Source organism: Rana temporaria, chromosome 8, assembly GCF_905171775.1.
Source record: "Rana temporaria chromosome 8, aRanTem1.1, whole genome shotgun sequence".
In the NCBI taxonomy this organism is placed as follows: Eukaryota; Metazoa; Chordata; class Amphibia; order Anura; family Ranidae; genus Rana; species Rana temporaria.
The window spans coordinates 58,303,405-58,315,889 of NC_053496.1; the positions used below are offsets into that span (position 1 = coordinate 58,303,405).

General features: G+C 39.9%; 1 protein-coding gene across 2 annotated transcripts in view; it reads left to right on the plus strand.

The window, feature by feature from the left end:
* COL17A1 (collagen type XVII alpha 1 chain) overlaps positions 1–11,751 on the plus strand; it is a 75,728-nt gene extending 63,977 nt beyond the window's left edge. For both annotated transcript variants that reach the window (XM_040361837.1, XM_040361838.1), the window contains exons 49-56: positions 2,363–2,452; positions 3,950–4,126; positions 4,305–4,451; positions 6,278–6,493; positions 6,637–6,780; positions 7,106–7,177; positions 7,667–7,729; positions 8,766–11,751. In XM_040361837.1, coding sequence (XP_040217771.1) covers positions 2,363–2,452; positions 3,950–4,126; positions 4,305–4,451; positions 6,278–6,493; positions 6,637–6,780; positions 7,106–7,177; positions 7,667–7,729; positions 8,766–8,815 — 959 coding nt within the window. In that variant the 3' untranslated portion in view covers positions 8,816–11,751. The remainder of the gene's footprint in view (positions 1–2,362; positions 2,453–3,949; positions 4,127–4,304; positions 4,452–6,277; positions 6,494–6,636; positions 6,781–7,105; positions 7,178–7,666; positions 7,730–8,765) is intronic.
* The last annotated feature ends 734 nt before the right edge of the window (positions 11,752–12,485 follow it).

The window sequence follows — 12,485 nt, forward strand, 5'->3', positions numbered from 1 at the left end:
ATTACCTCTCATATTAGTATTCAGTTATATTTTGTACTTTTAGGAATGCATCTAGTTATCTTTTAAAACAATCTACTGAGCTGGCCAGAACCAGTTATTAAGGGAGTCTATTCCACATTTTCACAGCTCTCTAAAGAAGCCTTTCTTTTCAACCAGATGTAAAGAGTTCCTCTGTAATGACCTGAACGTGAACAACTCTACACCAAGTTCACTATATGGACCACTTATGAATTTTATACATGTTGATAATATTGCCCTTGATCTCCTCTTCACAAGAAAGAATAAATTCAGTTCAGATAATCATAGCTAAGGTCCTCCATGCCTCTTATCAGTTTTGTTGCAATGCTCTATACTTTCTCCAGTATCCTTGTTGTGCACTGGTGCTTAAAATGTAACTGCATATACCAGATGAGGTTTTACTAATGATTTGTGCAGGGGCAAATGTATGTCTCTCTCTTTGGAATATAAACCTCTTTTAATATAAGGAAGTATTTGCTAGCTTTACAAAACTGTAACTTGGCATTACCTGCTATTATTAAGTCTATGATCTACCAGAACACTCAAGTCCTTTTCCATCATTGAATCCCTCAGTTGTACTCCCCCTAGTATGTATATTATATAAATGTTTTTAGCCCCCTCGTGCATGAATTTACTTTTATCAACATTAAGCCTCATTTGCCACATAGTTGCCCAATTAAATATTGCATTAAGTTTGACTTGTTGGGAGACATCCTGTAAGGACGTAATTGTACTGCATAGCTTGTTGTCATCTGCACAACACTGAAATGGTATTTTTAATCCCAGACCCTATATCATTTATAAATATGTTAAAAAGTAGGGGGTTCTAACACTGAACCTTGGGGTACACCTCTACGAATCATTAATCACTATTCTCTGAACACAGACTTTGTCAGTTTTCTCTCCATTTACAAACTAATTTTTTTAAGCCTGTGCGCTTTAATTTACACATTAGCCGTGTATGGTGAACTGTGTCAAATTCCAAGTATACTATGGGCCAGATCCACAGCCAGCGGGCTTAACTTAAATCTTCCTATTTAAGTTACACCGCCGCAAAATTTCTACCTAAGTGCCCGATCCACAAAGCACATCACCTCGGGAAAGAAGGGTATACTTTTACAAGGTGTACTAACTTTACACTTTGTAAAAGCAGCCCTAATTTTGCGTTTGCAAACTAACAACTTACGGAGACTTCACAAAGGGAAACCGCTTCGTGGATCTCCGTAAGTGCTAATTTGCATACCCGAAGCGGCATTTCGACGAAAAATTCCCCCAGCGGCGGCCGAGGTACTGCATCCTAAGATCCGACAGTGTAAAACTATTACACCTGCCGGATCTTAGGAATATCTATGCGTAAACAGGAGGAGAAACAGGGATACGCAGGCGTATCAGCAGATACGCCTGCGTATCCCTTTTGAGGATCTGACCCAATGTTCCTAACCACTCCTTTGTTTTTGGTTTTGTTTACCTCCTCATAAAAGGAAATCAGATTTGTTTGACAACTGTGGTCTTTTATCAATCCATGCTGACTATTGCTTTAAAAAAAAAAAAATTCTAGCAAAAACTCTTCTATGTGGTCTTTTATTAAGCTCTCAAGTATCTTCCTGACTATAAAAGTTAAACCAACCGGTCTGTAGCTACTTACAGTAAAGACTTTGATTCCTTTTTAAAAATAGACACCACATTGGCCTTACACCAATTCAGTGGTACAACACCAGTCAATAAAAAGTATAATAAATAGTAGCAATAATGGCTTAACTTTGAGCACCCTTGGGCTAAGTGATCTGATCTATATGCTTTACTCACATGGCAAAACTGTGCCCCAGCTAGTGGGCCAAATCTTTTTACATGCTGACAACAATGCTCAGGCCTCGTACACACGACCAGTTTCCTCGGCAGAATTCAGCTTCCGACCGAGTTTCTGGCTGAATTCTGCCGAGGAAACTGGTCGTGTGTACACTTTCGGCCGAGGAAGCCGACGAGGAGCTCGGCGAGGAAATAGAGAACATGTTCTCTATTTCCTCGTTGTTCTATGGGAGCTCTCGTCCCGCCGAGCTCCTCGGCGGCTTCAGTGCTGAACTGGCCGAGGAACTCGATGTGTTTGGCACGTCGAGTTCCTCGGCCGTGTGTACGAGGCTTAATTCTTATGGTGGGGTTAAAAAAGAGCAAACCAGGGTATAAAGACACTAGCATACAAAAAGTGGTTTATTTGTGCCACTGGGAACAAAGAGGGAGGGATTCGTGTGTGTATACCAAATGACTTGGTCTGACGGGTCCGGTAAATTGAAACAATTGTGCCACTGGTACATTCTAAGAGATTTATGTTCATTTGTCTGTCTTCTAGATCATGGGCTACAGATTGGACTTCCGGGACCACCTGGCCCACCAGGATTACCTGGATCACAATATGGCGATATAACAGCTTTACTCCAAAGTAAGAAAGAATGGTGTAATGCTAAATACATTTCAAATACATATACAGTATGTTTTACCTATGATAATTTTTCTCATTCTATGCAGCCAATCGTGTATTTTACACATGGCTGTCACATTACACAGGCAGTTAAGGCATCTAGTTTCCGAGTCTGCAATGGAGATTTAACAATGTCATCTCTCTGTTTCACTTTCATTCATTGGATGCTGAATTAGTCTCAATACCATTGTTCAGTTAGCACTGAGATGATCCAAATAGTAAAATTGAACCAGGGAGTAGTGTAGTACAGTAGTACAGTGCCGGTGTGTAAATGTATATATATATATATATATATATATATATATATATATATATATATATATATATATATATATATATATATATATATATATATATATATATATACTGTGTGTGTATTAATATCCACTTAAGCCCCAGACCAAAATGCTTTAACTGACAATTGCGCGGTCGTGCGAAGTGGCTCCCAAACAAAATTGGCGTCCTTTTTTTCCCACAAATAGAGCTTTCTTTTGGTGGTATTTGATCACCTCTGCGGTTTTTATTTTTTGCGCTATAAACAAAAATAGAGCGACAATTGTGAAAAAAAAAGCTATATGTTTTACTTTTTGCTATAATAAATATCCCCCAAAAATACATAAAAAAATAGTTTTTTTCCTCAGTTTAGGCCGATTTGTATTCTTCTACATATTTTTGGTAAAAAAAAAATCGCAATAAGCGTTTATCGGTTGGTTTGCGCAAAATTTCTAGCGTTTACAAAATAGGGGATAGTTTTATTGCATTTTTATAAAAAAAATATTTTTTACTACTAATGGCGGCGATCAGCGATTTTTTCCGTGACTGCGACATTATGGCGAACACTTCGGACAATTTTGACACATTTTTGGGACCATTGTCATTTTCACAGCAAAAAAAAATGCATTTAAAATGCATTGTTTATTGTGGAAATTACAGTTGCAGTTTGGGAGTTAACCACAAGGGGGCGCTGAAGGAGTTATGTTTCACCTAGTGTGTGTTTACAACTTTAGGGGGGTGTGGCTGTAGGAGTGACGTCATCGATTGTGTCTCCCTATAAAGGGGATGACACGATCGATGCAGCCGCCACAGTGAAGCACGGGGAAGCCGTGTTTACACGCGGCTCTCCCCGTTCTTCAGCTCCGGGGACCGATCGCAGGACCCCAGCGGCGATCGGGTCCGCGGGTCCCGCAGCTTCGGACCGGGTTGCGGGAGCGCACCGCGGGCGCGTGCCGTGACCCACGGCTGGGAACATGTACAGGACGTACCTGTACATACATCTGCCCAGCCGTGCCATTCTGCTGACGTATATATGCAGGAGGCGGTCTTTAAGTGGATATATGCAACGTTGAATATACAGTATATATTTTTTCTTTTCTTTTTCTTTGTTACTGATGTATGCCTCATCATTTTTATTCTGGTATCTGTATTAATAATAATTTATTAATATTTATACAAATCTAGCTTCTGAATTCAGAGGACTTGTTGGGCAACCAGGATCACCAGGTCAGCCTGGCCGCCCAGGTCGCCCTGGCGCACAAGGCCTACAGGGCCCACCAGGACCCATGGGACCACCAGGAAATTCTGTAGCAAGCTTGACAGCTGGTTTCACTCCAGAGGACATAGCAAGTTACCTGCAAAGTAAGTACAATGCCTTTCTGGCCAGTGTTATTTAACTATTTTTAGATATTTGACTTAGCAGCCATTCAATGTTTTTGAGTTTAATTTTCAAACACTCATTACAGGAAATATGGTAAAGAAATTGTTGATCTAAGACTAAGTTATCATTACTAATATTGGTACCATTTTGTTTCTTAAGATGTGCAACATATCGGAGGCCTTCAAGGACCACCTGGACCACCTGGGCCACCTGGACTACCAGGCAGCGGAAGCAGCAGTTTTGCCACCTTTGCTGAGGATTCCAGGAGCGATGTTTTACGGACTGAGCTTATTGAATATCTAACAAGTAAATAGATTTATTTTTTACTTTCTTTAGTGCCTGACCCAGGACCAAGCATAAATCAGAGGTGACATGCTTCCATTCTTGTTGCCTGAGCTGATTTTGTCTATGTGCTGGTATATTCAATGGTTATGGAATATGGCATCTTACTGATTGCTGTGTATTATTGTATTGCTTTTTACTCTGTTTTACAAACAAACCTTTTTCTTTAAATCTACTGAAAGTCAAATCATTCCATGTAATCTTTTCTACAAATGCAATACTCAGTATGTATTGTTTGTGTAGCGGTACCCCTGTAAGGGCTGCTGGTAGTTGAGGTCCGTCTGTCACCCTGTCCAGCCAGGCACTCAATCTTCAGTCACTCCCAGACAGAAAACAGTCTATGCACTCTGTTTTGGTATTTTTATTGAGGGGATTAAACTTGGATGGGGATAAGGTAGATACAGGGCTGGACTGGGACGAAAATTTGGCCCTGGACTTCATCCAGACTGGCCTACTTTGACAGGTCTCTCCCATGGGGGCCGGACAACTCCCGCACCCCCCCCCCCCCCCGGTCCACCCAATCCCCTTCTCCCCCTTCACTAGCCATTCTACTTTATTAGAGTGGAATGGCTGGTACTGGTACTCTTATAGGCAGTACCAGGGGGGAAGCTAGACATTATTTCACCCAGGGCAAAGAATCAGTTTGGTGCCCCCCCCCTTATGGGACAAGATTAGGCAGAAGTGAGAAACTCCCAGGCCATAGCTGTTGAGTCAGCTTGTCTGTCCCCTCCCCCATGCTCCTCTGTCGTCCCCCCTGGTTCTCTGTTCCCCCCAAGTGAGCGCTGCGGTGAGGGAGAGGAGGTGAGCGCTGCAGAAAGGGAGAGACAGAGGAGCGGAGGGGGGCCGCGGTCCGCTGTCACTTAACCCGGCCCACTGAGCCATCGGCCCACCGGGAAACTCCCTGTAGTCCCAATGGCCAGTCCATCTCTGGGTAGATATGATTGCAAAAAATGTAGGGACTGAACTATATACATCTCCAGTATATACAACTTCCTCTAGCACTGACTCAACTTTAGATCTCTCGCTCTCCAGCACTTTACTTGGCTCTTGATCTCACTCTCCAGGACCAGCTAGCGCTGATATGCAGGCATTGACACTGGCTCAGCCAGGCCCAAAGCAAATTCTCTTTGCAGGCAGGGACCTCGGGTCCCTATAGTGTAGAAAAAATATAGATGGTCCCAATGCTAGCTGTCCACGTGACTACTGGTCCCAGCACCACGCCCTGCCAGCCCTTTTGGCTGCAGCTGCCTCTCTCCACTACCTATGCCACCACAGTTCATTCCACTGAGTGTCTTGAGATGGTCCTGTTTGCACCCGAACCCAGGCCCTAGGTCACCCCCCCCCAGACTGGGGAGCTCCCTTAAAATCATGACAGTGTAGCACTTCATCTCCAGCTTCCACCAGAACTACACCTTCCCAGCTGGGCTGACTCTGAGTATTTAAAGAGGCCTGCCCCCTGCCAATCCAGATTGTGGATTGGTCGGGGCTCCTCAGAACACTCCAGGCAGCTCCACCTCTGTTTTCCTCTTTCCTTTCCAGGAAATTCCAGAATGTTCTGGAAAGAAGTGTGGGGTCTCAGTGATGCTGCCTGTGAGTCACCCAGCTCTGCCTGAGTCTCTTCCTACCCAGACCAAACAAATAGACAGGCTTGGCTACGAGCCTATACTAACAAAAACCTAACCACTACCACTTCTAGCACACTAGAGGGTGCTACACTTGCTTAATGAATTTAGGAATATGAAGTGCAAAGTTTCCCACATTATAACTTACACTCTCTTTATTTTCCACAGGTGACAACATCCGCCGATACATCTCTGGTCCTCCAGGACCACCTGGACCTCCTGGACCACGAGGATTCAAGGGAGACAGTGGGGAACTTCGATCATCATCTTCTTTATCATCATCATCCCTTTCATCAGGCTCCTCATACTCTTCTTCATCAGGCTCCTCATCATTCTCCATAGATTATAATGAAGTGGCATCTCGTGTAACAGATCAAATCCAGAGTAGGTTCTTTGCTTCAGTTGCCTTTCCAGCTAGTAGACGTAGATAAGGTTACAGAATTGCTGAAACAGTATAATGTTGTCGCATGAACATACACATTCATTATCCTTGTATCGCCCTGATTTTGTTGGTTTGCAATTTTTAGGTCAAGGCCTTCTTGGAGATAGCTCTTTCAGCCAGCAGAGAGTTTCTGTTCCTGGACCCCAAGGACCACCAGGACCACCCGGAATCTGTCAGATATATGCAACCCATTCTAACATCACCACTGATCTTATGGAACTCTTCAGAAGTAAGAGACATGCTTTCTGTATTATATTTTATCTATATTCCACAAATAGAATAAAGAACCAATGATTAAAAAATAGCATTTCACTGTTTGAAAAAGTCAGTAGCATTTGATTATATAGAGCATGGTTTATCCTATAAGATAGTATAGAATGCTGGTCTATATTTGGGAAAGTTTTAGCATTTTATACCAGTAGTAAATACCGACTGTAATAGATTAATATATAGTTTGGTCTACCAGCTGCCATCATACAATTTAACTTCTATGTGAAGGTATCTACCACATTATCCAAGAGCAAGATTAACAACTAAACCCTTTTATTCTTCAGCCTATGGAACCATTGCCGGGCCACCAGGTCTGGCAGGACAGAAAGGAGAGAGGGGATTCCGTGGTCTCAAAGGTAACAACATGATATAAACAAGATTTTTTTAAATATACAGGCTATTTATCAATTTAAATTATTTGATGTTTTTTAATTTATTATGTATGGGCTTTTATTCTATTATTCTACCAAATATAATTTCAACAAGAGTACATTTCATTAAAAAAAAAAAAAAATCTAGCTTTATTCTATACATTATTGAGTCAGTCACTGATATTCTTTATTCTATTTAGTACGTAATAAATAAATCTTGTACCTAAATTAAGTTGATGCTTTCTAGTGAACTTTTAGACACCATGTATTATGGTTTTGCACACACAGCCAATACAGCTGATTATGAAGCAACAGGCATACTGTCAAATACACTGAGTTAATCTTGAATGTTTTTTGCTTTATACATCCATTATGCCTGCAATGCTAGTAGAGAAAAAGAAGAAAAACAATTCTGCATTTCTCTGTGTTAAAGACGTAGAAGCAAAATATGAAAGTTTTTCCTTATCTCTACAGGTGACAGAGGTGAACCAGGAAACCCTGGACCACAGGGACCAAGGGGTTATACAGGAGAGAAGGGTATGCTATTAATATACATATTTTTGCAGTTCCAACAAATCCCAGCATTATTTACAGAATATTTATTTAGAGAATTAACTTCTGAGCAGCTTACACACTGATAGTCCTACCACAGTCAAACACACAGTCTATGGCCTATTTGGTCAGAAGCCACTAAAAGTAAGTTAACCACTATCCACAAAAATATTATAATAGGCTGCCTGCAAAAAAAAGACTCCTAATAAGTACCTCTCCGGCACACAAAGAGTCATAACTTCGCTTTCATGCAGATCTATGGCCTCAAACAGAATGTTAGGAACCTGATAACTCCAAATGTGTTGGATGCCTGTGTCTCCTGCTGTGCATTGCAGTCCTATTAGCCAGCCCGTATGTCACTACTGGACACAGTACTGATCTATGGGCCAATAAATGGAACCACAGAGCACAGAGAGGGTCCAAGCATCTGATGCCTAAAAGTGTGGAGGATTATGAAGATTCTTTGGCAGCTATAGCTCCTGAAGAGTGTGCAGGAAAAAAAAATGTTGGATAACATTACTTACTAAAGTTGTAAACAGAAAAGAACAGCTATACAAACATGGTAAATATATTCAAAACTTAGGTAGAGGGTCCCATTGCTGTAACACAAAGCAACTGACCACCAAGCCAAAATCGTTTTAGAAGATCCTGTATTCCACATTAGTGGACAATACATTTATCGATATATAGATTTTCTTATAGTTATCAGTGAAAAAATGTATATTATATGTGACTCCTGTAAAGAGATACATTTAAGAACTGTCATTACTGACTTCCTTCTAAAGCAGCTAGTTGCCAGGCTTCAATACTTTTTGAGTCACTGATCTGGAAAAATTATGCAAGAACTTGAGAAATACGTTAGAAGACCTGTTCTGTATGTTGGTTCTGGATCAGAGACTCACTACATTAAAGCAAAAGGGTCAACATGACAGCCAAACAAGTAGGGACTCCAGAATGGAAAGGCAACAATATCCGGCCTTATGCTTTTTTTAAGACATATTTACGCTTTTTGTTTTTATAGGTGAATCTATAATTGTAGGAAAAAGAAAAAGACGAAGCCTTGGTGTTTGACAAAACCATCTCAGCAAGTGATTTCCAGGATCATCTGCTGCTTAATATGATGAGAGCCATAAACTTAAGCTGAGAGTACATCAATCTTGTTTCTGTACACCCAGCAGTCCAAATAGGATCTGGACACAGTGCTCCTCCACAAGAACATTTCAGAGCAACAACAAGCAATAATTTATATCAGCCACTAAACATTTTGTCTTCATTCTCCACCGATTCCACTGATACGAACATTGTCTATGACTTTGGAGAAAACTTAAAGATGTGTAAAGATATTCATTATGTTTGTTAGTATATTCTCTAGAAAAAAAAGTTAATTGTTAATGCCATAATAACTTTAAAGATTAACGGGCATTAAAAAAAATTCCTAAGCAGTGACCAGTTTAAGAGATACAACCTGTAATTCCTACTGGGGATTGTGTATCAACGAGGTGCAACAGATTAATTCATTAATGGATAATGAAAAACAATCCCATATTCACCCTAAGAATGTAACACAATTTTGTATATATGCCATGAGAAAACACTGATGCAATTCAGCACCTCCTTCTTACGCTATCCCCTCCAGTGCCAATATATGACATCAGAAACCACAGACAGGAAATACAGACCTTTAGATGTTGTTGAACTAATACTCCCAGCAAGATTTGTCAACGTGAGCAATACAGTTCAGGAAAAATCAAAGTTGCCTGAAATTGCCTTGCTACACAATCCGGGAACCCAACTACAATGGCACTGGTGTTCTAAAAGATACTTTGTCTTCCAATGTAATTCCTTTATTGTTTTGTTTCTTTTATTCTTTAATACAGATATGATTGTGAGTGTTATTTTATAATTAGACTTGTACATTTAAAAGTGTTTTTTACAAACTCATTTTAGTATCCATAGAATATCTTTTATATTTTTTAATATCATTTAAAGCCTACAAGTATTTAGCAGTTTGGGCCCATATGCAGAGGTTTAGTGAATAGTTTACATGATGTAGAGATAAAACAAGCCTGGTATATCCATGCACTAAGAAAGGTGCTGTGCCAATAGCCTGCTGTATTTATTAACCATATAGAATACAAAAAGAAGTCAATACTGATAATCTGTAGACATGCCTATGAGGCACAGGCACATACACAGTTTTTTATCAGCTGAAGTCTCGAGATGCTGGTCTTTATGAATATTGACAACGCCAAAAACCTTGACTTGACAACAGGAGAATCTAGTAGATAATGTAAGGGGGAGGGGGATACAGTATAAGTAACCATTTAATTATGGATCAGAAAATGGGTTCTCTGTCATAAAAATTAAATAAAATATATTTTTTTCACCAAATACACCAATACCGAATCCATGACTGTAGAATTTCAGTTGACCATTAAAAAGATTTTATTTATATAGTTATACTTACCCTGTTTTCAACAATTCAACAAATTAAACAGTACAGTAATATAGATCACTGTATGTATGATTTTTTTCTTATTTCTAAATGTACCATCTTGTCCTACATAAAGCATTCAAAGCTTTCACATTGTCCAGATTATCATCTATACAACTGACTGCCTGTAGGTTAAAAGTGGCTTTCTAAAAACTCACTCTTCCCTTAGCCAGCTTTATTCAAAGCTCTCCTCTTGGCCTTCTACTTTGAATGGTTCACTAGAGACTTTTCATTCCAACACACAGAGTGGTAATTGAAATTAATTATTTTATGGAATTACAGTATTTGGTTAAACACTGTTTAAAAAAAAGTTGAAATAATAAAATATTCTTGTGGACATGGAAGAACAGTGAAAATACTTATATTATATGCCAATAGGCTCCCCCGGAGCCTACAGATTCAGAAGCATCAGCTTAACGACACAGAAGCCGTGATAGATAAGGCTTTCTTTACTAAAGGCAAATCGGCTAATCACCTTGCAAGGAAAATTTTCATTAGCCTAGTGATTGCGGAGAAAATGCCCTTGCAAAGTAAACAGCCTATTTTCCTTTAGTAAATCAAACCTATGGTCTCAAACCTAACCTCTATTGTGAGCCAAATTACTAGTTGCAGGATTTCTTTATGGAAACGTAGATGAATTTAATAAAAGATAAGACTAGAGCTTTACTTGTGCTGTGTGGAAATTTTACCCCATATATGTCTGGCACTGCCGTAGTACAGGTTTAAATACCACTGAATTACAATATAAAAGAAAAATTTGTAGGAGAGACCTCACACAACATAATAAATAACCAAGTTACAGTAAAATCATGAAGAGTTATACCTCCTGGTAAATGTAACAGTTAAAGGACGAACCTGTATTTTTCAGCTTTTTAAGTTTTTGTATTGGTGAAACATATATGAGTCAGTACTGTCCAGCTCCAGTCCTTGAGGTCCACATTCATGTTTTCCAGACAGGCACAGTCATTTTACTTCATTGACATTGCCTCACTTTGTTAATAGAGGGATCCTAAAACATGGAAGAACCATGGTCTTTGAGGACTAAGATGGACAGTTATGTAGTAAGTTATTGCCTGTAGACATTCTTCTAGCAGCTGTTGTGTAAATGTACGGGAAATAATTTTATTAGAAACCCACAGCTATTGAAACATTTACTTTGTTCAAAGATGTTAAAGTGTACTTGTTGCTTTTACATGTTTAGCCATTTTGTTTTTGGAACCAAGAATTGCACCCATCTGGTTCCTAGCAACTAGTGTCCTCATGCTTCTGTGATGTCATCAATTCTTGGAGGATCGATTGCCTGTGTGATATTAAATAATGTTTTAGTCCCAGCATGGCTGCGTACAGCAGGTGTGCATGAAAACTGGTTTGCTGTAGGTGTTAAGCCACATTCAATAGATGTTTGACTTGTACTCATACTTTACAGTTGCTTTACTTTGTGTGAGATTTGTAATGACATCAGACACATATGCACTTTGTGTAAAACAAAATAAAATACATTTTTTATATGGTGTTCGAGATTCTTAATATATATATTTGAAACTTTTCATATTGGAATTTTCTAACATGAGCGTTGTTCCAATTTTTTTTATTAACTTACATAGGTCATTCCAATTTCACATGTGGGTCTAGAGCAGTGGTTCTCAACCCTCTAGTGCAGTGACCCCTTGATAACATTTTCCAATTTGTGGGGACCCCTAACAGTAAAATTATTTGCGTGGCAAGACAAGTAATTTGCACCCCTAACCCACAGACATTTAGCGCTCCCTGAGTCCCTTCCACTCGTACAGTGTTAAAACCCCTTATGGTACATTTAAGATGTACCACTCTTTCTCTTTGTTCTCCTTTTTTTCCCTTGTATCTCTCTCTATCCTAATTTCTTGTTTTTTTCCCCCCATCCCTCTCTCTAGCCATCTTTCTTGTTATTTCTCTTATTCTTTCTCTCGGTTCCTCCCCCTTTTCCTCTCCCTTCCATGTATTCTCTATTTTTATTCCTTCACTTACTCCTTGGTGGGAGGCCACAGGAACGTACCAGCTGGGCGGCCACATGCTCCAAGGACAGCCCTTCTGGGGGGCCGCAAAAGGCTGGGAGAGCAGTGTGGGCTTCAGGAACAGCCCAGGATTCGGTGACCCCTGGCAAATCATCATTTGACCCCCGAGGGGGTCCCGACCCCCAGGTTGAGAACCACTGGTCTAGAGGAACTCTTCTTCTATAATAACTCTTTTTCATTTCAGGTAAATAATGGA